Below are 24,789 nucleotides of genomic sequence, written 5' to 3'. Positions count from 1 at the left end.
AAAATAATCATTTTCTGCTGAAAGTGCTTAAACGTAAAGGATTGGCTATGCTTGTAAATTCCAAGTGATTTAGGGGAATTCTTTTACGGTCTACCAATTACAAAATGAAAGTCCGTGATTGGTGTTGAGACGTGCACCCATACATTAACTGGAGACATCTCAAATGGTTAATAGTGGGGTTGTATTGAATGTGTAAGCCCATGTGTGAGTAAACACACAAAAAATACCACATGGATACTTTTAAACTGCATTTTAAGAACCATCAATCATCAAAAATAGCAGCAGAGTGAGAACGTCACTCAATGCGATGCAATTTTTTTTTTGCTGTTAAAATTAGCTAAATTAATTTTTTTAACAAGAAATGAGGCTGAATGTGATTTTATGAATCAGTAAATAAATCAATTCTGTAGAAAAATTGGAGAATATGTTTTAATATGTATCACGTATATTTAAAAAAAAATACAATTCTTCATACGTAAGAATTGCATGTCCTACCGACTGATTGACAAACTTTGTGATCCAAAACTTTCTTAAAGGGACATTATTTAACACCTCCTTGTGGTTAAAACACTTTGTTTATTAAAAAAAAAACAATACTGATTTCAATAATAAGCAAAAATACTTTAACTCTTAAATGAACATGCATTTTTAATAACTCATAGGTCAAGAAATTTACATTTATTTGAAAATAACACAAGAAATTTACATTTATTTGAAATAACACGAGTCTCACTAAGAGGAAGCTGACAGAATTGACAGCCATCTTGCTGCTTTGGTTACCCAATAAACTAAATCCTGCTGAGAAGCTGTGCAAAATAATAGAGGAAAATTGGTGTAGTCTGTATTCCTCCTCCTGCTTTTTACCACTTGCCAATGGCGACGCTTCACAAATCAGCAACATCTAGTAGTCAAAAAAAGCATACTGTCCCTTTAATAAAAATGTATTGTGAGAAATAACGTGCCAAACAGCAGGTTAACCCATGACATAATCAATTACATCACTGAGTACCTGAAAATGGGATTTCTACCCAATGCCGCCCTCTGGTGTTGAGAAAAAAGCCACAGTTTGGGTGAGATTTTTAATTTTGACTTGATCTTTGTTATCTATTATTAAACATATTTACTTTAGCATAAAAACAATTTGAGTGTGAATGCTTGTTTCCTAAACGTACCCGTTGATTGGCAGTCCAATATCTCCAACCCCTAAAAAAGCTGGAAGAAGAATGGCACAGAAAAGTGTTCTCAACCCAAAGTGAGTTGCATTTATTGTGAATTTTCGAACGACTGATTGCACCCAAAGGCGAGCAGTTGTTCAACAACGACATTTTGCACCTTCTGCTACAAGAAACGTCTGACGAGATTCAAAAATAGCCGCGGGAAGAAGGGAAGCGGTTTTAATTTTCAGCAACATAGCACATAGTAATTATAGCATGTATGGACGGGATGTGGTCAGAGATGGTAAGATGCAAGCGCATTGCAGTATCTATTGAAAATTGTACAGGCGGCATCAATTGGCCGATAAAGGCAGAAAATAAATAAAAACTATCAATGCTACAGCATCATGTCAGCCTGTTTGAAAGACAAGCTGACTTATTTACAATATTTACACAATGACCAGTCACCAGACAATGCACACAAGCTTTTTTGGAACACACTCATAGGATTCAATACGCCTCAGTCAGCCGCTTTAGTTTTTACTCTTCCGATATAAATATAATATTTGGTTCTTCCTGCACACTAAGCAAAACTACCTTTGAAATACAAAATTAAATATCTTCTTCTGTAGCACACGAAAAATGTGTGCATCTTGAGTCACAAAGTTTTTTTGTAGTAGAACTGTAGTGGTATGGAGTTTGTGAACTTTGTGGAATTTTTTTCACATGTCTGCATTAAATTACTATCAAATGCGATTTTACTTTTGTCAAAATCACACAGATGAAAAATCAAGGTTCTTCTTTAACTAAAACCACCAAAGGATGTATTGGTTTCCATATTTTATCGAGTATAATATCCAAACTTTCACAGAAGGGGGAGGAATAAGTAAGTGAACCCTCTCCCTAAATGATAACCGAAGGGGGAGAAATAAGTAAGTGAACCCTCTCCCTCAATGACAACAGAAGGGGGAGGAAGGAGTAAGTGAACCATCTTCCTATTTAGTAGAATAGGGAGGAGACCCTCTAATGTGGGTGGACCTTCTTCCTCAATTCCAGAAGAGGGAGGACAAAGTAAGACAACCTTCTTCCTCTTCCTTTTGTACAAAAGGGTGGAAAGATAACCCTCTTCCTTAATGACGACAAAAGGAAGAATAAGTACTGTACATGGACTCTTTTCTTCAATGATGGAATGGGGATGACTAAGTGACAGAGCCCTCTTCTTCTCATTTTGGTACAAAAAGGGAGAAATAAATAAGTGAATTTCCTCATGAACACAAGGGGCATGACTAAATGGGAGAACCCTCTTCCTCTTCCTACTAAACAAAAGTGGGAGGAATAAGTAAGACAACTCGCAATTAATTGAAACCTATTCCCCGATAACAGAAGGGGGAGGAATAAGTGGACCCTCTTCACAATGACAAGGGGAGACCTAAGTAGGAGAACCCTCTTTAACAACCTTCTGTACTGAAAGGGGGAGGAATAAGTAAGAAATCCCTCTTAAATATGAGAACTTTATTCTTCAATTATATAAGGGGCTCTAAATAACAGAACTCTCTTCCTCTGCCTTCTGTACAAAAGGGGAGGAATAATCAAGTGAACTTCCTCATAACAGAAGGGGGATTTCTCAATGGGAAAATGCTCTTCCTCTCCCTTCTATCAAAAAGTGGGAGGAATAAGTAAGACAACCCTTAAGTAATTGAACCATATTCCCCAGTGAATACAGAAGGGGGGGAATAAGTGGGTCCTCTTCTGAAATAACAAAAAGGGAAGAACTAAGTAGGAGAACCCTCTTTCTCAACCTTTTGTACTGAAGGGGGAGGAATAAATAAGAAATCCCTCTTAAATATGAGAACTTTATTCTTCAACTTCATAAGTGGTGCTAAGTAACATAACTCTTTTCCTCTCCCTTCTGTACAAAAGGGGAGGAATAATTAAGTGAACTTCCTCATAACAGAAGGGGGATTACTCAATGGGAAAATGCTCTTCCTCTCCCTTCTATCAAAAAGTGGGAGGAATAAGTAAGACAACCCTATTCCTCAACCACAACAGAAGGGAGAGGAATAAGCGGACCCTCTTCCGCAATGACAAAAAGGGGAAAACTAAGTAGGAGGACCCTTTTTCTCCACTTCCTGTACTGAAGGGGGAAGAATAAGTAAGAAAACCCTCTTAAATAAGTGGACCCTCTTCTTCAATTATGTAAAGAGGAGGGGGAGGGGTCTAAGTCAGAGAACCCTCTTCCCCTCCCTTTTATACAGAATGGGGAGGAACAAGTAAAAGAACCCTATTTCTAGCGTGCTGTCATTAAAATGTGAAAACCTATAAAATGTCACGGTGATTCTGGTTATAACAGACACTCTTTTTTTCAACTGTGTGAATTTGACAAATATGACATTTGATAGTGATTATAGCAAGAAATGTTGAAAAATTCCCAAAGGTTCACAAACCTTTCCAGATGGGCAAAAGCATTGGGACATTCACCAAAAAGTATAAACAGACATATAAACAAATTTCAGTGGAAATTGACATTGCTATTAAAACACCTGAAAAGGTATCTCAACCCATTGCATTGACAGACAGTTATGGACGTCAAACCTCAATTTTGCATTTAACACATTGCCATTGATGGCCATTGAAGTGCGCTGGCAGTGAATGAACCAAATCGCGCAGTAGTCTCATTTAGTAGTCTCGAGGGGTCGATCCCAAACATAGCTTATCAACAGTCCAAAATACTGGGAGACTTTAGCACACATAGCGTAAAATAGTTAGTGGTTGATAATGAGAAGCATCACCGCGTTTTGAGCAAAACTCTGTACATGGCGAAGCCCAACACGGCAAACATGGTGGCACCGACGCTTGCTCTCATCCAGAAGGTGGCGCTCTTCAGATCCGCTTGGCTCATATGCCTACGAAAGACACATAAATATCGTTATGCCCTTCAAAGAATTTTTGGCCGAGCGTCAGCCTCGAACCGGATGACAGGGAGAAAAATAGACATCAGTGACGTGTCAAGGATGAAAAATGACAATGAAGTAGCAGGGAAAAAAGTAAAGGATGAAAGACGATGAGTAGGATGGCTGGAACAAATGAACAGAAGGGTCTCAAAACGTCAAAATAGAAACAATTTCAGCATGCTGGTAAAACAACAACAAGAGATGGAAGAATGTAATGGAGACTGAATGACAACTAAATTCTGATTTCAGCCTAAAATATTTGTCATAAGTGAATTCCTGTCAATATCTTTTAATATGTCACATATTTACTTCTGATTCCATGAAAAGATAATATTTACATACATTAATAATAGATTATTAGTCGCACTGATTTTTTTGTTCTTATTTTATCCATTATCAATTAAAGCCACTTAATATAAATACAATACACGTTATACTGCTTTCTTGTACAATCAATATATTCGAACCCGATTATCCCTCATTCATTTGATTCATGGAATTGTGTTTTGTAACATTACTTATTTCTCATTATTTCTTGCCACATGAGTATAATCATTGAAATTTTTCTTATTAAATTTTCTTATTTTCTTAATGGGGATTACCTAATGTGCGGTCTGGTTGAGGTTTTTGAGTTTTTCCTTGCCCTCATGTAGGTTTTAGATCAGGGGATGGTGTAATATTAGTCTGTGGGTTGCAATAATCTGTGGTCTGTGCAGCCCTTTGAGACATTTTGTGATTAAGGGCGTCACAAATAAACATGACTTGACTTGATTTATGCAGGATTATAAATATGTAATAATTCAGAACGTTGTTCTATTAGAGGGGATACCGACCTTTTTGAAGCTGAAATATTTTTTTGTACTCATTAGCCTACAGGACTACCAATTCAATAGGCATTCATATAATATCAACTTGTGTTATAACTTTGTTATTATTATGTTTATACCAGGTCGTAATTGTTAGTAGTGAAAGAATGGGCTCAGTCAACCACTTCAACATCTGCCTAATATAGGTACGCTGAGTGACTCACATTAATAATTTATGAGGATATTATTACAAGTCGTCGTGTAAACAGTATGTTGTTACAATGTTATTACCAGGTTGTTACTGTAATAGAAGTAGGGATAAAACAGGCTCAGTCAACCAAGGGGCGCTGAGTGATTTACATATAGAAACTATTCTGGACATATTTATTATTGGAATACAGTGAACTGATTATACCAATGATTTATCATTCCAGTTAAAAGAGCAATTTCTTAGAAAATAAGTTCGTACCTGGTAAGCTATTTTCAGAACCGGTAAGCGGCCTACTCAGGTGTTCTTAAGGCACTAGGTTGTGTGTTTCCTCTTTTTCATTATTCCATTATTTGCAACTCCATACTGCATAGTAAAATAAACAACAAACATGTCAATGTCATTGTAAAATTTGTGTTAAGTGTCAGTGCTTCTCTTTGTTGCTCCTGATATCATAAATAATGCAACCATGAAAACAATGGCAGAGAAACTTGTTGGACAATGGAGGAACAAAAGGTGAAAAAGTGGAGGGAGGAAAACAACATTCGAATGTGCAGGAAGAAGATTTTGTGTTGGGACCTTCGGAGAACCACAGCGTGGAGTTTGGCCCTGACCGTCTGCAGCAGCTCGGAGTTGAGCATGTTCTGACATAAGCAGAAGGTGCAGCGGTTACAAGTGCACATGCAGCGAAGTCGTGCGTGGCTGTGGAGAAAAACACACACACGCAAGAGAAGAAAACTATAAAGCAGGGGTCGGGAACCTATGGCTCGCAAGCCGTATATTGCTCTTCTAATGAGGACATCTGACTCGGGGGTAAACTTGAACTAGCGCAAATATTTAATATATTATTACGTGCAAAGCCAGGAATACACTGAAAATAAATATGGAGTTTACAGTTAAGGGTCGCTAAAGAATCTACTATACGAAAGCTCACTAAACAATGTATGCTTACGGTTGAAACACTTTATGATGAAAACTCACAGAACAAACTGTAAACACCCAAAAAAAAAACTCAAGCAAAGCACCCGGAACAAATTTATTGGGTGAGCGGTAAGAAGTAGCGGGGCTATACGCACGCACTCCCGTCTGACTTATACGCCGGAGAGTCTTACCGTCCATAAAACACGGTAACTGCGGGAGGCAGACAAGTTTTAAGTGGTATATTAATATTGGGACACAGGCACTCGTATAATCAAACATCAGACAGTGAAATAAAACATGCTGAGCTTTTGTCTGGAGAACAATTTTTGTGGCTTTGTTAACTTTTGTCTTAAAATATATGGCGTGGCTCTCTCATAAACATCAAATTAAATTTTAAAAATCTATATTTTTGCTTTTATGGTTCTTAGGGTCAAAAAGGTTCCCGACCCCTGCTATAAAGGATACCGCCATGTAGAAGTCTGCTCAAAGCTGCCACCAAAAAGAAGGGAATCAAGTGAGTGAAGTAACAAAGTGGTCAGGACAGACCTAAGAGACAATCTTTATATGACTGCTAATGCACATAGGAATCTAAATCAAGCAAACTACTGCCCATGGGCCACATGCAGCCAGTCAGGCTCTTTAATCTTTAATTATGTTCAAATATACAATTTTCTTCTGTATTGGATTTTCTTTTAATCTATGTATTTATTTATCAAGATAACTATCAAATTCCATGAAAAACACAATTATGCACGGGCACTGTTGCATTTCCAATGCATATTATCGAATTTAAAGTTTACTTGCTTTAATTTTAGCGTTTCAAAACCAATTGGACGAATTGGTTCATTTATAGACAAATAAAAAAAATGAAATATCACATTTACATATAGCATATTAATTCATACATACATATGTTTGCATATATTTTTGTGTCTTTTTTATTTTTTGCCTGAAACAAAAGTTTGCAATGGAAAGAGTACAATATAAAAATGATATGTAGTTTTTAAATAGAATGAGAATTATTGGATAGGCATACATGATCAGTTTTCCTCCTGTATCGCAGAGAAATCAGATTATTACTCGGTAAAGGCAAATAAAAACCAATATTTCTTTTCCCCTCCTGGTCCAGCTCCTCAGACATTTTTTTTTTATCGAATCCTGCATGCCATTCAAAAAGTATGCCCACCCCTGGACTAGATATTTAATGTTAGGTCACACTAAAAGCAGGATCTTTTTTTTTAACAGATGGCGATATCATTGACAATAATAGTAAATAGTCCTCTAGTGGCACTGCTTGACCTTTTTTGTGGAGGTGTTGATCATTTTTGATGTTGTAGCTATTCATTATTTCATATTGAATTAATCTATTTGAATAAGTTTATTATAAGGTTGATTCTGAAGCCTACAAAAAGAGTAGATGCTTTTTCTTTTTTCTTTTCAAACTCACGGGTACATGGCCATGGTACTGAGCTTGGTGTAGATGTCTCTGCTGGGCGCTCCAGCTGTATTACACGTGAAGGACTGCGGAGGGGGCATTTTGTGTTTCCGACAGAACTCCAGGGGACTGCAGCCGTAGAACTGTTTGGTTTCCGGCAGGTCCGATTTGGCCGCAATCATCATGCATGGGATTTTGCAGTCCATGAAGTATTTCTGTTAAAGCAAGGGTTATGTGTTCCATCTTTTAACCTCGATTAAATCCTGGATGTTGCATTTTTTGGTGGGATTATACCTTGAAAACCTTGGCGCAGTAATCGAAAGAGTAGGGGTTGCTGACATCATACACCAAGCAGATGATGTCACAGGCCAGGTCAGCATCACACAGGTAGTCCAAGTCTGGGAAAACCTCATGAAGCTGAAAAGAGACCCAAAAATGATAATAACTATTTTCTGGACTACGAGGCACACCTAAAAACCAAAGATTTGCAGGTGCATTTTATAATCCAGTGCGCTTTATAGGCGGGAAAATATGGTAGATTCAATTGCATAATTACAATGAAATGCTACTTAATACAGTAAACATTCATGGATGATTCTATGCTATTTGTGAAACAATATTTTATAATGATGGATTATGTTTGATAATATAACTTTCCAATATTTACTGATATTCCTTAATATGCAACCTTAGCTTACACAGTAGTAATAATAATAATAATTTTCCTCATGTTAAGGTTGAGTTTTTCCTTGCCCTCGTGTAAGTTTTAGATCAGGGGATGGTGGAATAATGGTCTGTGGTTTGCAAAAGTCTGTGGTCAGTGCAGCCCTTTGAGACTCTTTGTGATTAAGGGCTATACAAATAAACATGACTTGACTTAATAATAATAATAATAATAATAATAGTTGTCATTTCATGCTCCTTATAGTCTGGTGCACCCTATATATGAAAAAATCTTACAAGAGACTATTTTTGAAGGTGTGCCTTATAATTCGATGCGCCTCACATTCTTTAAAATACGGTAAATCACAAGAAGACATTCATATCCTAAACACGGGGACAAAAAAAGGGTATTCTTGTACCTAGCATTAACATTGTGTCTTGCTATTAATGTAGAATGCTCATTCTCTTTTTGACCATTGCACTTTGTACAAATGTAAATACAAAGATGGCTATATATAAGTTACACTTACAAGGAGGTATTTTTCCTGACCGTAAACAAAGGTCGTGCTGATGGCGTAGTAGGATTTATGTTCCTCTTTGATCGCTTGCTGGTGCTAAAACAATAACAGTAATAAAACAATGAAACAATGTATACATGGTATTTATATCACAAAGTAAAGCTTGGTTATATATTTTTGGAGTCATTATGGCCTAAATATTAGAGTGGTTTACCATCAGGTTTCTGCCCAAAAATGCTTGTAGGAAACCACTCTTTCCACTGCCAACGTCGCCAAAGACATTGCAGCGGAAAACGCCTCGTTGCGTTTGCTTCTTTTGCAAGTCAATCTTCTTATCCCTGGTCACTGCGTGGGGGGTGCAAATGTCACGTATGCATCACAGGATTAGCTGGAACCGGGCCCGTTCGCATTACATTCTCCTGATCTCAACAATAAATAGCAATTGAAAAAAAAAGAATACAAATTGGTCATGTTTACCTGTTATCCCCACTGCTTGGGACTCCTGCTCAGCAATGATTGAATAACCGAGGTAACCCAAATACTCCAGGCAACGGTGCACATCCAGATAAGTTGTTAACCTGGTCCAAGAAAACAAACAAGGGCACCTGTTACCAATGACTTGAGTTAATCCAGATTTAAACAAAACATACAATATTTAAAGGATATTTCCGGTGATATTTTTAACATTAGCAAAACATTTATATATATTTGCAACACATAAAAATTTACTCAGGTTAACTTAAATGGGAAAAAAAAATCAAACTGTATATACATTTTTAACACGAAGTCATTATTTACATACTTTTTAGAACTTTTACTTTCACACCACTAGTAAAATTTCAATGTAAATCTGCATTTATACGACGCTTTTCAAGTAAATGAAGACCTCCCAAAGTGCTTTACAATGTGCTTCATACTTTTCTCATTTACACACTAACTAATCGATAGCAGCGGGGGGCATTAGGGATTCAGTGTCTTGCCCAAGGAAGCTTCGACATATAACACGGAGGAGCCGGGAATCGAACCTGTGACCTCTTGATCCCAAGTCAGAAGACTATTGTTGACAGACAAATCCAAACATTGGTAAGCAAATCTTTCTACTCAAGTATCACGTTTGATTATGTCATTTTATGTTCTGTCACAAGTTAAAAGTACTAAAGCCCCAGTGTTTATTATTTGTTTAATGCGACTGAAAACCAGTGCAATAGAGCAGAGCATAGTAGCAACAACCTAGACAAACGTGGCAGGGATCTCTAGGTAGGGATTGCAGTATGTAAAAGAAACACAAATTTCTCGCCCTAAAAAAATTATAAAAATAACACTGAATGATAGTTCATGTATTTTTGCCAATTATTCAACTCAATGACTTTTTTACTGAATGAACGTTTTCTGTACCAATAAAAAGCACTAAATATTACACACTGTCCCTTTAACTCTGTGTCAAACCTTAGAAAACCTAAAGCTTGAAAAGTGTTCGGACTCTGCAGGTAAAGATTTAAAGCTTTAAAAAAAAAGTAGAAAGTTAAATATTTTCTCTATTAAGTATGTGTTAACAATACCCAACGAGTTCAAAGAGCACTTATGCATTATTTGCCACTGTGCCTATCTGCTTCACTTATTTTTATGAAAGCTGTTCGAGGTGGAACACACAAGATTTGAGGAATGAGGGTTAGGGCAAAGTGCTGGAAAGTGACGTCATTCTCTTCCCGGCAGGTATTTTTTATTTATATTATTCTGTAGAGACTAAAAAGGTCTGCCTCTAGATGAGTCCAAACGCCAAAAAAAGATGAAGAAATAATTTATTTGAGCGCGTCTAAGAAAGTCTAGACTAATAGAAAGGTGCAGGTCTGATCTGTGCAATGATTCCAGAATGTTTAAAACACCACTTACGTCCACTGTGACAGATAACCCTGGTAGGTGATACAACCCTTCTCATTGGTGCACACCGTGTTGTTGACGTCAGGGCCCCAGGGCATGTAGGGAAAAACATCAAACAGGTCCCTCAGCTCCTCTGGCGACAAGGCACAGTCACGGTCCTGAGAAAACACAGAGCACGTTGTGCTTTCGCTGTGTGTCCCATAACAAGCTCACAGCTAATTCTGCCGTCGACAAGTGAAAGTAAGCCTCAGCGGGGGGTCAAAACCCTTTAGCTTTCAGAGGGATGGAGGGATGGATGTTATGGACAGTAATGCAGACTGAGCAGCTTTTCAGAGGTGAAAGAACATGCAGCCCAACGTTAAGGATTATACCTTGTCATGTTTATCGAAGATACTCTGCAGGAAGAGGTAGGCCGTATGGTTGAGCTCTGTGGTGCAGTCGGGGGGAACCTTCAGACTGAAAAGACAGTAGTCAAAGAAACAAACACTTAAGGATATAATAATGTCAGGTAAGGCCTTAAAAACAAACTGGATGCTTACTAAGAGACCTAAAACCCAAACAATAGAATGATAACAGTGGTGCCTCAGATTTTGAACACCTCAGACCTCAACCACCTCGCCCCTCAGCCAAAATTTGTGAGAAAAAAAAGCCCACATCAAGCCAAGACAGCGGTTGGTTTAAAAGTTTAAGCACACAACTGGTATTTGAAACAATATTTTTTCTGTTCCACTATTTCATTGCTGTTGTCTGGAGGAGTTAAGAAGAGACACACACACACAAGGCGAGATTGAAAACTGACAGAGCTGTTAATATCGTGCCAAAAAGTAAACGAGAGGTTTATTGTAGAGTCTTATCTAGTGTGCCGGAGGAAACTGCACATTTTTTGCAAAAAAGAATGCCATTGTGTATATTTGCTTTGTCCATTGATCGGTCGAGTAACTGTAACATTCATCCATATAGGTAGGTGGCAGCAGATTACTCTTCTTTTTTTCTTTGTATAAACAAGGGGCAATTTTAGGTCCAGAACTTTGGGGGTGCTGAGAACCTAGAGTGTTTTATCGCGCTCCCTTTCCAACAACGACCACATCCAGCCATCTTTTTGTCATTAAAAATATTGATTCAGTCATTTGAATAAGTAATAGATAATAAAACAATAAGTAATAGACTTCCGTGTTCTCAAACACAAGCTGTTTTATTACCAAGGAGATAAGAATATAGTGTCACAAAGGTCAGTGTAGATCCGTACAATTTTTGATACTAAATGGTTTATAAATAGGCAGCACAGCGGCACAGTTCTGAGGTCAAGAGTTTGAACCTTACTGTGTGGAGTTTGCATGTTCTCCCCGTGCTTGCGTGGGTTTCCTCCGGGCACTCCGGTTTCCTCCCACATTCCAAAAAACATGCATGTCAGGTTAATTGGCCGGTCCAAATTGTCCCTAGGTGTGAAGGAGCGAGTGAGTTGTCTGTCTCTGTGGGCCCTGCGACTGGCAACCAGTTCAGAGTGTTCCCTGGCCACTGCCCGAGGATAACTGGGATGGGCTCTAGCACCCCCGTGACCCTACTGAGGATAAGCGGTGCAGATAATGGATAGATGGATGGATGGTTTTATAGATAATCCATCAAAATGTGATGATAATGTGGTCAACTGATGAGGAGAAAATACATAATTATCAGAAAATCTCTTAACGTGGTGCTAGGAATCAAATGGACTAAACCATTTCAAAGGCAGTGGAGTATTTCTTACGCTGTGTTGTTCACATTTTTGTTTTGTTTCACTTTTTAGTGTTTTTATCATATGTAAGCGTATCCTGTCCTTTATTAAATAAAAGAGTTTTAAAAAAGTAATAATTTGGGGGTGCTTGTGTTCAATTTGGCAATGCTTGAGCCCCCCCCCCAAAAAAAACAGACTAGTTACACCCATGGTATATACCAATTATCTGCTCACAAGGTTCTACAGGAGTATATATTTAATAACCTATTTGGTTTGATGATGCCGTTTTAGATTGAACTGCATAACGTAATAAAATAAATCACAGAGTAAAAATCTACGACAGAAAGCAGAAACATGGCGGCAAGCAGTGTAGGATTCCAAGAGTAACAGGAAAAAGAGGTGCAAGGACCTCACCATGCCTGACGCAGAAGAAGTAGTGTGACTAGACATAAAGAGGCGGCCAGTTCGAATCAAAATGCTGCCGAATACGTGATTACGTTTGGCCGTAACAGAAAGGCTAAATATTTTGTTCCCTCAACAAGTGTTTCATTGCAGACTGGTGTTTATGGGAAAATAATTCCATGCAATGGGTACTTTGCAGAGGTGGGAAAAAACGATGCCATTACACATCACTCTAAAGGTATCTGAATTTTACAAAAAAGGGTATTGTATTATTATTTTTATAAATGTATTGGTATTATATACATCTCCATATCTAGGACTAAATTAGTGGTTGATTATACTGTATGTTTTACTGAAAAAACGGGACTTTTCGAATGTTCTAGACGCGATTAATGAGTTTACCATTGTGTCATAAACGAAAACTTTACTGCTCGACCTCCTACCTGGAACATATAAAGTTTGAAATCTGATGCGCCACTGTAGTGTCACCATAACAAACAAGACATACGGAGGGAAAAGGTAGTCCTGATTAAGCTCCAGGTCGTCGTCGTATCCGAACCTCCTCAGCACGGTCCACGTTGTTTCGTGGCGACCTCGTTGAATGAAAAGCGTGTGGAGGAACAGGAAACCTGGAGATTGAAGATATGAATACAATTGGGGGTCATATTAGTCTTTTATAGTGCAAGGTTTCTGCATACATTGCCTAAAATAATTTCTGTTGTAACATCTACTCTTTTTTTTGTTCCTGTCAGTGGCAAAGCCAACCTTCTCAAAGTCTGTGTGTGTTTCAAGAGTCCAAACCTTTTAGAGTGAGTCCATTGTCACATACACCATCGCTTAAATTCTTCCTCACGACATTTTTCACATCCTCCAGAGCTTGTGGTTCCAATGGCATGTTGAAACAGGTTTTCTATAGAAACGCAACATGGGAAATTTAAAATTCTGCTTCCTAGAAATGTAGTGTACAAATAAAAATTACTCATTTTCAAACCGATGGACTACGGTTCCTCGGAAGTATCGCACATTGTATGTTTACCACTATAATGATACTTTTAGCTAGTGTCAGAACCAGATGGTGGACCCATCCGCGTAACGTTTCACACAAAAGTTTATTGGGATATCGTGGAAACAAACGCCAGCGATCCGGTGCTCGCTGGACAGGGGGAGCAAGCAGCTCACGGGATCGGAGCGTGATCGGAGTGCGGAAGTGGATTTGCCGGGGCGTGAGATCGGAGCGTGGTCAAATGGGCAAAACGGGTCGATAGCCAGAGCGGGGGATCAGAACGTGGTCGGTGGTCAAAAACGGGTCAATAGCCAGGGAAAACGGGAAATCAGGAATAGACGAGTAAGACAAGGATGAAAATGGGACCGATGGAAGCCAGAGTCAAAGTGCTTGCCTTGCGTATGCAGAGGTTCGCTGACGGACTGACAAGGAGTGACTCGAGTACTGGGTTTAAATAGCAGGGGAATCAATCAGGCAATGAGTAATCATGACAGCTAGACGTATTAAAGAAAATGTGATATAAAATATTAGAGGAATTATTTGCAGGTTTTTTATTTTACTTTTTCATTGCAATAAATTAGAAAAGAAACTAGAGGGAAAGCCAATTATGAGCATCTATTGCAAGAACACTGAACTTATGCATGAATTTTGCAAGAACTGTTCAGCGCACAATGTTTTCAGTGACAAGGTCACACGATTTTGGTCACTCTAAGGCCGCCCACAAACTCTAGATAGAAGAAGGAAAGCAACACGAAGAAGTGGAGGTTCCTCAATATGTGGATAAGAATCTGATCAATGCCATTCCTGCCATCTAGTGGTGATTTATCTTACTGAAATAATCAGCAGCAACAAAGCTTTTGGAATACCTTTTTTTAACTAAAACAAAAGAACGTATTTTTACCTTCTGGCACTCTGGGACAATGCCTCTGAAAACGTATTATTAGGTTATGGCACTGAATGAGATAAGATCTGTTGTTAGTTTTTAAATTAATGACTGTTGCAATGGTGCCATCCTCTTGTCAGTATTTGTTATTTTGTCTTTTAAAATAAGAACAAACACTCATACTTGCCCATGACGAATAGGAAAAAAAGCATCAGATGACAAGCATTTTTGTCACCAGGAGTCAACTTTAAAGTCGTATGTGACTAAAATTAATGTGGGTAAGTTTGATGGAGTCAAAATGAATACATAAATGATTTCACCTTAAGATGGTTGTGAATATTACATACTGTCCCTTTTAAGGGGAAATTTTAACTTCATAATATCAGTAAACCAGGGAATTACCTGAAAGAAATTAAGTTCACTATCGTTGAGAATGCCGTCATTGTCCAAGTCGGACACTTTGAAGATTCGTGTCAGTGCTTTTACACAAAGAGGCTTCATCTAGGATCAAAATACAAATATTGTTAATAATGCATTGACATTTACAGCCAACCCCAATCAAGCAGATTTGGCTCCATTCTATTTGACTTTCTGGCACAAATGGATTATCACAATTTCAATGCTATTATGTTAAACAGCAAATGCTGATATCTCACGTGACATTTAATTGCAAAACTCACATCTTTTTTCTCTGGGCAGTACAGGGGGCCAGTGGGATGGAGGACAGCTTTTTGGGCATAGTAAAACAGCTCCGATATATTCTTCAGATTCTTTGCTGAGCACTGAACACAAGAATTGCAAAAGATTGCTTTCAATACTACAGTTCAGGTTCACTACAGTCCAGTCGAAAAAAAGCCTTAACGTATTAAAACCAATGGAATCAAACTGGACTTGGAATTGAGACAAATGCAGAGTGCAATGGAAACACTATCCCTTGCCAGTGTGTGTTGGGTGCAGCCAGACAGGGTATTAAAACACAGGATCCGTCTAAGCACCTTGCCTACTCTGATTATCCTGTCTGAGAAAACACAGGTGATGACCCTTGAGCGGGAAGTCAAGTATCAATACTGCACTATGCTTTTGGGTGGGAAAAAATCTATCAATGAATAGCGTTACCGCAAGTCCCATGTTTTCGCAAACCACCGATGTCATTCAACTTTTACGTACTATAAATCAAACAAATTTCCACAAATAAATGATTCTCTTATCAGATATTTCATTATGTTGACAACACTTGGCTAAATGAAACTGTATGGTGACCAGCAGTACAAAATATCAACAAAAATACTTATGAGTATGTTTCCTACCTCAACACAGGTCTCAATCTCACTATACTGGTTCATAATAGGCAGGATGGTCTCCATGCTGCTGTGATCCACCAAGTCAGACTTGTTTCCCACCAAGATGAGAGGAACCCTGGACATAAAGTTTCACACCGGATTGATAACAAACATTTAAAGGGAAAATAGTATTTTTTAATATTCATTAAAAGATTAACCAGGTTTCACTGACCTTTTTGAAGCCGAGAGCTACTTTTATGTTAATGATTAGAGTGAAAGGCTACCAATTTGATATGCATTTTTAAAATAACACATTACCATGTTATTACTAAGTTGTTACTATTATGTTACATGGTTTTAATTATTCGAAGTACAGACGACTTACGACAATTCGACTTATGAAAAACGGTAGATACGAAGTTTTTTTACGGGATGTCGAAAAATATCCGAACATTGCTGTAAGTTAGATTTTGTATTGTATGCACCTTTTTCCGAGTAGAGGACAGTACTGTAGTGCTTCTTTCCGCCTCTACTGCCGGGTGGTGGCGCTGTGAGAGGTCACCCAGCATCCACCCCGAAGAAGAAATCCGCTTCCTCTTCCTAGTTCATGTGTAAACATTCTAAACTGTATCTCCAGCGCGCTAAGAACATTTTATTGTTTAATATCTCGCGCATCCATTCAATATGGTTGGTGTAAAGTGTAATAAAGAGGCGAGCCGTTTCGTTTGAAATGAAAGTGGAATAAGAAAGCTTGATGTGGTTGAGAAAAAGGTTAGATCACTTTTTTTCTGCCACTTTTTCCCTTTTCAACCCCTAAAGCTCATCTTCCAAAAGTAAGTTAAACTTTATTCATCTTTATAGTGCACATTATTTTATTAAATGTTTATTTTTTGGGTACAAAACAATACAGGTTACTTATACAAGCCTTAAACATATTTTTATAAACCTTAAACATACAAAATATGGCACTGAAGCAACTTACAAACAAATTCAACTTACGAACGATCGTCCGGAACGTCCAGATCTCGTTCGTAAGTAATTCAGCCTCTGTTGTGTTAAAGTAGGCTAAAATACGTTAGAAATCAAAATTCCTAGAAAATCACAATGAACCTTAACCACTGAGCTATTTTAAGAATCAGTCAATGGGCTACTCAGTTTTCTTAGGGTGCTGCCTGGTGCCAGCGAGGCATACATTACAGACCCCAGTTATAACTGTTGAACCTCTGTGACTTCACCCCATTCTTCAATTGTTAAACTCAACAACTAAGAAATTTGTGTATCATTCTCTAAAAATATATAGTCCACATCATGAATGTGAGTGTAAATATTTTGTTCGTCTTAACTAGTGCTACACAATATACACACCTGCTATCTTTGTCTGTGTTGTCAAGAATGAGCGGGATCCAGTAACTGGTCACCTATTATTGAGAAGAGAAACGGTGCCATAATCAATTTGTCCTCAAAACACGCAATATCACCTTCATTCAGTCCATATCAAATTTTAAATAAATGTAAAAAGAGGAAAAACAAAAGCAAAAAAAAAAAAGGTTATTCTGAGGCAGACTCTACACAGGAGCTGGAATAAATATCAACCTAAAATCCCTCATGTGTGAAACATAACTACAGTACCAGCGGCAGGAACCCATCTATTAGCATCATACTGTTATCATTACTAGGAGTAAAACTTACCTTCTCTATCGAAGTCTTATTGTTGACAGAATACACAATGCAAATGACATTTGCCTGTAAAAAAAAAAGAAAGCAAGGGATTTCTACTTCAATAACTTAACAAGGGACATGCAAAATATGACAACCTGATACTGACCTTTGAGATCTCCTGTAACAACTGTTCATCGGTCTGCTCAGCTTCTGCACAGGGAAGACAAACGATGGGGTGAATGAGAAAATGGAACAAAATATTGTAGCAATGTAAAATTAACCTGATTTCTTGAAACAAAAAGTAAATTTAATAAGCAGAATATGATAGAAGGGGTATGTATATGTTACATAGAATAGAATTGTCTTTACTGTCATTGATATCAATGTTGTGAAACATTATATGCAACGAGATTAGACATGGCACGACAGGGTAAAAAATGTAAGACTTTAAAGACTATCAGGATGAATGGGCTAAAAACATAATAATTACAACAGTGCTTAGAAAAACTGGCTTAAGTTATAAAAATAAAAAGAATAAAAAAGAATAGTGCATTGTAACGGTCGTGCAATGAAATTGTTATCAAATAAATGCAGGGACTAATAGAATTTGAAACGAAATATCTGATGAATCATCTACATGTTGAGATAACCCAGTATACATGGTGTTTACGAGCATTCTGATTTCAAGTGCAAAATGGGTGGGGGGTCATTGCGCAAATAGATGTTTCCGCAATTCATTTTTGACATGAAATAAAGGGTGCTTTCATTCATATAAATCACCAAATTTAACTAAATACCATGCTCGTTTCCTTCGTGCCCCATTGTTGCATCTCATACGTTTACTCATTTTTGGCTATCCAAAAGCATAAATGTACAGCATATATCAGGGGTGGCGAACAAGTTTGACACAAAGAGCTGACATTATTAAATGTGAGAGTCAAAGAGCCACACAACGCACTGAACATTTGAGACTTTCTTTTTACCTGGCTTTTCAAGGTGCTCAATTTTTGCTGACGTAGTTCAGTACCTTTGGGGAATTCCGTGTCAATATTAGCATGGGCTGTGCTAAAATGACACTGAAGTCTTGAAATGGGATATCTTGGTACTGCATAATAAACAGAGTGATTTGCCATTCCGTTCAACAAAAAAGTAAGCATCTTCCCATTCTTCCTGAAATGCCCTGTGTTCATCTTCATATTTCCGTTTCGCTTTGCATTTTTCCATTTTGACCATGAGGGTAGCAGTCTGCACGCTCATGAAATGTTTACCTAATGTCTCGGCATTAGACTAACCTACGCAGATGATTGGCAGTCTGTTATGTGTGCGGAGCAGCATAAAAACAACAAATCAGCCAAATTAATTTCAAAATATTATTTTTTATTTGTTATTAACTCTGATGGATTCAAGTGTGTTTTAAAAGGGGGAAAAAACTAAACATGAAACGAGGCAAAAGAGCCACAGAATATAGAAAATGTGACGAGGCAAAGAGCCGCATTCTTATTGGCCAAGAGCCGCATGCACTACTCTCCGGTCTCCCGGAGTCCAAAATCAAGACTCTTCAGCTGGTACAAAATGCTGCAGCGAGGCTTTTAACTAAGACAAGAAAGTTTGATCACAATACCCCGATTTTAGCTAACCTGCATTGACTCCCTGTTAGCTCAAGATGTGATTTTAAGGTTCTGTTGGTAGTATACAAACTCATGCATGGACTTGCTCCCTCATATCTTTCAGATTTAATTTCCACCTTTGTTCCAGCCCGGAGCCTTCGCTCTGAAAAGGCTGTTCTACAAGTGATCCCAAGAGCCAAGAAGAGATCCGCAGGTTCGAGAGCGTTCTCAATTCGGGCTCCTGTGCTGGGGAATGCTCTGCCCCCTGAGATTCGATCTGCAACCTCAGTGGAAATGGTCTGAATTTATATAGCGCAGGGGTGGCGAACATGCGGCTCTAGGCCAAGAAGAATGCGGCTCTTTGCCTCATTATTTTTTCTATATACTGTGGCTCTTTGCCTCGTTTCATATGTTTAGTTTTTGAAATCAACACAAGAATAATACTTGTTGTATGGTAAGGAGAGGAGTGTGTTACGGGAAATAATATGTTTTTGATTGTGTGTGTTTGTGTGTGTCTGTCTGTCATGGCAGGTCAGTGCGTGGTGTGGCTCTTTGACTCTCACAGTTAAAAATTTCGGCTCTTTGTGTCAAACTTGTTCGCCACCCCTGATATAGCGCTTTTCAAGTAAAGGAAGACCTCCCAAACCACTTTACAATGTGCTTCACACTTACCCATTCACACACACACACACCAAAAGGGAGTCAGCCATGCAAGGCGCCTACCATCTTATTGGGGGCATTAGGGATTCAGTGCCTTGCCCAAGGACACTTCGACATATAACACGGAGGAGCCGGGAATCGAACCTGCGACCTCTTGATCCCAAGACGAGCGTTCTACCTCCTGAGCTAATGCCGAAATGTTCACATCTAAACTTAAAACACACTTCTATTCTATATCATATGAATAACCTATATTTGATGTTGACAATATCTGAGTATTATGTGTTATTGCAACATCCATTGCAGCCTGGTCATCCTGGAAGGGGGATTACCTCATGTTCGCTCCCTTCTCAAGGTTTCTTCATTTTCCTCATGTTGAGGTTTTTGAGTTTTTCCTTGCCCTCATGTAGGTTTTAGATCAGAGGATGGCGTAATAATAGTCTGTGGTTTGCAAGAATCTGTTGTCTGTGCAGCCCTTTGAAACTCTTTGTGATTAAGGGCTATTTATACAGATAAACATAAATACTTGCAATATTCCGTTTCCAATCAGATCAATGCCTGCATGCAAAGGTAAAGTAACACACATTCTTGGACTTGTAATCACCTGAATAGTCAACAATGTGTGTTGGGACCTTCTCTGGTGTGACATCTGCAGGTATGGTTATCTCCTCAGCTCGGTAGGGAACCTGACAGAAAGCATTAATGTCAATTCCAGCGTAAGGCAGCCCTTATAAACATCAGTTATTGTTCTTTACCACTGTTGGGAACTCCTCGCTGACCAGGGACATGATGAGAGATGTCTTTCCCACCTTGGCTGTGGATCAAGAGTCAATAAATTAAAACAGTGGATTAAAAATCAAAGACTTTGAACTTAGACATGATAAAAAGTGCATGAAAAATGTTGTGCACAATTTCTTGGGTATATTTTTGCATGGGTCATACTTCGTGAGCTACACACATCACATGACACATTTGTGTGGTAATATGAGCATGCTCACGCCTCATGGTTATCAATCTCATCTCACATTCAAAGAAGATCCCCATGAAAGATATCATTGAATAGAATTGAACATGGGCGTAACCAGCCCATTTTCGAGGATGCTCAAGAACCCCAAAATTAAACCTTAGTACCTTGAAAAATTATTGCATTTTTAAAATTCTCATTTCCTTGATAAAGGGAAGTACAGGCAAAATATGATGACAAAAAACCTAGCTATTTTTTTAAAATATCTCATTCCTAGCACTACATCATAGTATTTCTGCAGTATTATTTTTGTAGTATTTTCTATAGTAGAATTTTTGTAGCATATCTATGGTATTACTGTAAATGTATTCTTTTTTTTTTCATATTTCTGTAGTCATCATATTATAGCATTGCTGTGGTTTTATTTTTTGTATTAATTTTGTAGTAATTCTGTAGTATTATTTTTGTTGTATTTTCTATAGTGGAATTTTTGTAGTACAACTGTAAGTATTACTGTAGTTGTATTTTTTTAATATTTCATCATTTTGTAGTATTTCTGCGCTTTTATTTATGCATTAGTTTTGTAGTATTTCTGCTTTTGTATGTATTTTTGTAGTATTTCCATGGTTGAATATTTTAGTATATCTGTAGTATTTCTACAGTCATATTTTTACTATTCCTGTAGTATTTTTATAGTATTCTTGTACTTTAATTTTGTAGTATTTCTACAGTAGTATTTTTGTAGTATTTCCATCGTGTATTTTTGCATTATATCTGTGGTAATGTAGTACTTCTGTCATAATACTTCTGTGGAAGTATTTTTGTAGTATTTGTGTCCTAATATTAATGTATGTATCTGTGGTAATTTTGTAGTACTTCTGTCGTAATACTTCTGTGGAAGTATTTTTGTAGTATTTCTGTCCAAATATTAATGTATGTATCTGTGGTAATTTTGTAGTACTTCTGTCGTAATACTTCTGTGGAAGTATTTTTGTAGTATTTCTGTCCTAATATTAATGTATGTAAGTATTGTTTCATTATAGTGTTACTGTAGTATTATTTTTATAGTATTTCTGTTAAAATATATTTCTGTAATAGAATCTATCTATTGCAGTATTACTGTTGTAGTATTTCTGTTGTAATATTTCAGTAATACTGTATAGTTCATCTTTTGCAGTAATAATGTGGTAGTATTTTTGTAACATTTCTATAGTACTTTTTTATAATCAGAATAAAGACAAAATAATATGTCTGACCCTGTTTTTAGCACTACATTTGATATTTAATTTTGTAGTAATGTTGTAATATTTTTGTTTCAGCCACACAAAGGGACTTTATTTACTATTTTATATATAATCTTCAAGCAGCACGGCGGCGCAGTGGTTAGCGCTTGTGCGGCACAGTTCATGTCATGGGAACCTGTCGTGGGTTCAAATCCAGCTCCAGACTTCCTGTGCGGAGTTTGTATGTTCTCCCCGTGCTTGCGTGGGTTTCCTCCGGGCACTCCGGTTTCCTCCCACGTTCCAAAAACATGCATTTCAGGTGAATTGGCCGGTCCAATTTGTCCCTAGGTGTGAATGAGCGAATGAGTTGTCTGTCCCTGTGTGCCCTGCGATTGGCTGGCAACCAGTTCAGGGTGTCCCCTGCCCACTGCCCGGAGATGGCTGGGATGGGCTCCAGCCCCCCCCGCGACCCTAATGAGGATAAGCGGTACGACTGATGAGATGAGAGATGAGATGAGATATAATCTTCATTATATTTTGACCATTTTTGTTTGGCGGGTCGTAGTTTGCACACCCCTGGACTGGATGCTCAGCACTCTAAAAGCTCTGAACCTTAAATCGTTCCTGGCATTGAATAGCATTGCAGAAAACGACACCATCCAGTATCAAGTACAGCAATGCAGGTCTACGTTTTTACAGCAGAGAATGGAGTGAAAATATACACTTACGTTCGCCTACGAGTAAAATCCTGACGTCCTTGCGCATCTTCCCCGGTGTGTTGTTGATCCACGCCGCGGCAAAACAACGTGTCACTCATGTATGCTCCCGTGGGCAAGAAGGATGCTCACAGCCAGGCTAGCCAGGTAGCTAGCTAGCTAGCCGCTACGTTCGCATGTCACCCCACCGACGAAATTGAATTGAGAGGGGGAGTGGCTACAGAAAATAGTCGTCCTATAAGAGGTTTATGTTGAAAAGAGACTAGTTAAGCAAATGTGACGAGGTGACGAGGCGAAAGTGCAGAGAGTTTACTCGGGTAATCCACTCTGACAGCAGCTGCAGGTAAGCTAGGCTCTTCGGATACGCCCCTCTGAAGTCAGTTGACCAAAAAGGGGCGTTGTATATCACGATTTTTTTCTAAAATCCTACGGTAAATCAATTTCAATGAATTTTTTTTTTAACATTAAAACATCAGAATAAATAAATCATCAAACAACCAAAGAGCCCAATCGTTGGATATGTTTTTGGAGGCTATTTTAGGCCTGCATACTTTTATATATTTTTTTCACAAATAAGACTATAGAGGGCTCCGCGCTTTGTGCTAAAAATAGTAACACGGCTTCGTGCCGCCATCTTGGAAGTCTGTCGATTACAAGCGGTGATAGCGAGAGGAGCAAATATTTACTCAGTTTGTCTATTTATTTACTCAACTAGCTTCGTTTGTGTACGGATTTTGTCCATCAACACTATGGAAAACTACGTGGAGAGTTTAGACAAGCAAGCACGCGAGCGGTACGCTGCGAAGTTGCATTTTATTGGAAAATTGGATCCCTACAAAATTAAAAACAAGGACTGGAAGTCTGATCCCGATTTGTAGCCGTGTGTGACTTACACCGAACTTGTTAACTATCTTATTTTCCACCCAAGTCCCTTTTGTGAACTGAAGGATTTTCAAAATTACAAAAGTATGGAAGCCTACGACAGATTTGTTGAGGAATCCTCTTACTGTGTTTGTCAAGGTTTGTGATGTGGCGAAAACATGCGAACATTGGATGATACTACACTGAAACTCAAAAGGCTATCCCGCCCCCCTCAGCCATTGTAAATTAAAGGTGTTAATTATGAGCCTTTCATCTAAACAAAGATTGAAAATAAATACAATTGCAAACAGCGCATACTTCATGTTTGTTTGATACATGTGTATGGTGAAGTAGTTATTTAATAATGTTATCCACTGAGAGAGAAGAAATATCTCATCAAAGTGGATGAAATGCACATTTACTATGTATTCTTGGTATATACTTGTTCAACATCTAGATCTTTTAAGAATATTTTTTCAGAAATGTTACTCAAGAAGCAACACCTACAGTATTTAACCTAGCCATACTTGAATGGTGTCGACAGATGTACATGAAGTACACATGTCCCATAACCTTTTTAAAATTTATTTCTACATCATAAAAAATTCAATTTACCTGTCAGAAAGTGGTCAGAACAAACACGAACACAGTCAAGCTTTGGCAAATTCGACCGGTTGATAGCTGCCAGCCACATTCGTCTTCGCCGTTCACTTTTCTCCTGAGCTTCAATCCCCTGATCGTAAACACACTTCGGAAGTCTAATGAAGCCCTTCCCACCCTTTCCCCTCGGCTACAACAGCCAACAATAACGCACGTATTCGGCATTACAATGTAGAATCTAACTGGTTCGCTGAATAATAACAATGAAGTGAAAATCTTTGTGGACTTCCAAAATGCCTACCAGCAATGCATTGTGGGTAATCTTAGGACCTCGAAGCACTCTATACCATAAATTCCGGACTATAAGCCGCTACTTTTTCCCCAAACTTCGTCAATTTATGTAATTTTTCTAACGGCCGCCAGCGGCGCTCGAGTACAAAAGGTAAGATTTAGACCGGTGGAATATATGCGCCGAGGAAGACTGCAACTTCTTGGCTTGTGCATAAATTAAATGAACGTAAACATAACCTCATCATGCAAAATGCAAAAAGAAGGCACATCAAAAATCCACCATCGCCAACGGGTTCCGAAAAGCCGGTCTGCTGCGTGACGGAGAAGAGGGCACAGAATCAGGAGTGGATGAGAGTTCCAGCGACAGTGACAGCGCGAGTGAGGCTGCGGGAGCG

The 24,789-nt window shown here is 38.3% G+C and overlaps 1 protein-coding gene across 2 annotated transcripts; it reads right to left on the bottom strand.

Annotated features, from left to right (window-relative positions):
* Positions 1-1,234: 1,234 nt before the first annotated feature.
* On the bottom strand, positions 1,235-23,018 carry LOC148360770 (mitochondrial Rho GTPase 1-A-like). 2 transcript variants are annotated; one of them, XM_088341675.1, is made up of 20 exons: positions 22,655-23,018; positions 20,495-20,553; positions 20,344-20,425; positions 17,639-17,682; positions 17,503-17,556; positions 17,179-17,231; positions 15,841-15,949; positions 15,214-15,315; positions 14,936-15,034; positions 13,449-13,557; positions 13,156-13,276; positions 10,906-10,990; positions 10,547-10,692; positions 9,134-9,234; positions 8,871-9,001; positions 8,669-8,752; positions 7,770-7,892; positions 7,488-7,690; positions 5,699-5,821; positions 1,235-4,057 (listed from the first exon to the last, which is right to left on the bottom strand). In XM_088341675.1, the coding sequence occupies exons 1-20, from the start codon at positions 22,689-22,691 to the stop codon at positions 3,940-3,942; spliced, it is 1,983 nt and encodes a 660-aa protein (XP_088197801.1). In that variant the 5' UTR covers positions 22,692-23,018; the 3' UTR covers positions 1,235-3,939. The 2 variants fall into 2 exon arrangements, with proteins under 2 accessions (XP_088197801.1, XP_088197802.1); XM_088341676.1 differs by lacking the exon at positions 5,699-5,821.
* Between the last annotated feature and the right edge of the window lie 1,771 nt (positions 23,019-24,789).

Source organism: Urocampus carinirostris, chromosome 8 (genome assembly GCF_059441175.1).
Source record: "Urocampus carinirostris isolate Australia breed hairy pipefish chromosome 8, RoL_Ucar_1.0, whole genome shotgun sequence".
Taxonomy (NCBI): domain Eukaryota; kingdom Metazoa; phylum Chordata; class Actinopteri; order Syngnathiformes; family Syngnathidae; genus Urocampus; species Urocampus carinirostris.
This window is presented reverse-complemented; position numbering and strand designations above follow the sequence as displayed.

What these genes read in the sequence shown, in the direction of transcription:
- LOC148360770 (XM_088341675.1), bottom strand. Translation starts at nt 22,691, where the DNA reads ATGCGCAAGGACGTCAGGATTTTACTCGTAGGCGAAC. An exon ending in TTTTGGGCAGAAACCTGATG is followed by an intron (nt 8,753 to 8,870) that starts GTAAACCACTCT and finishes TTATTGTTTTAG; the next exon opens with CACCAGCAAGCGATCAAAGA. An exon ending in AGTACCATGGCCATGTACCC is followed by an intron (nt 5,822 to 7,487) that starts GTGAGTTTGAAA and finishes TTTTCTCCACAG; the next exon opens with CCACGCACGACTTCGCTGCA.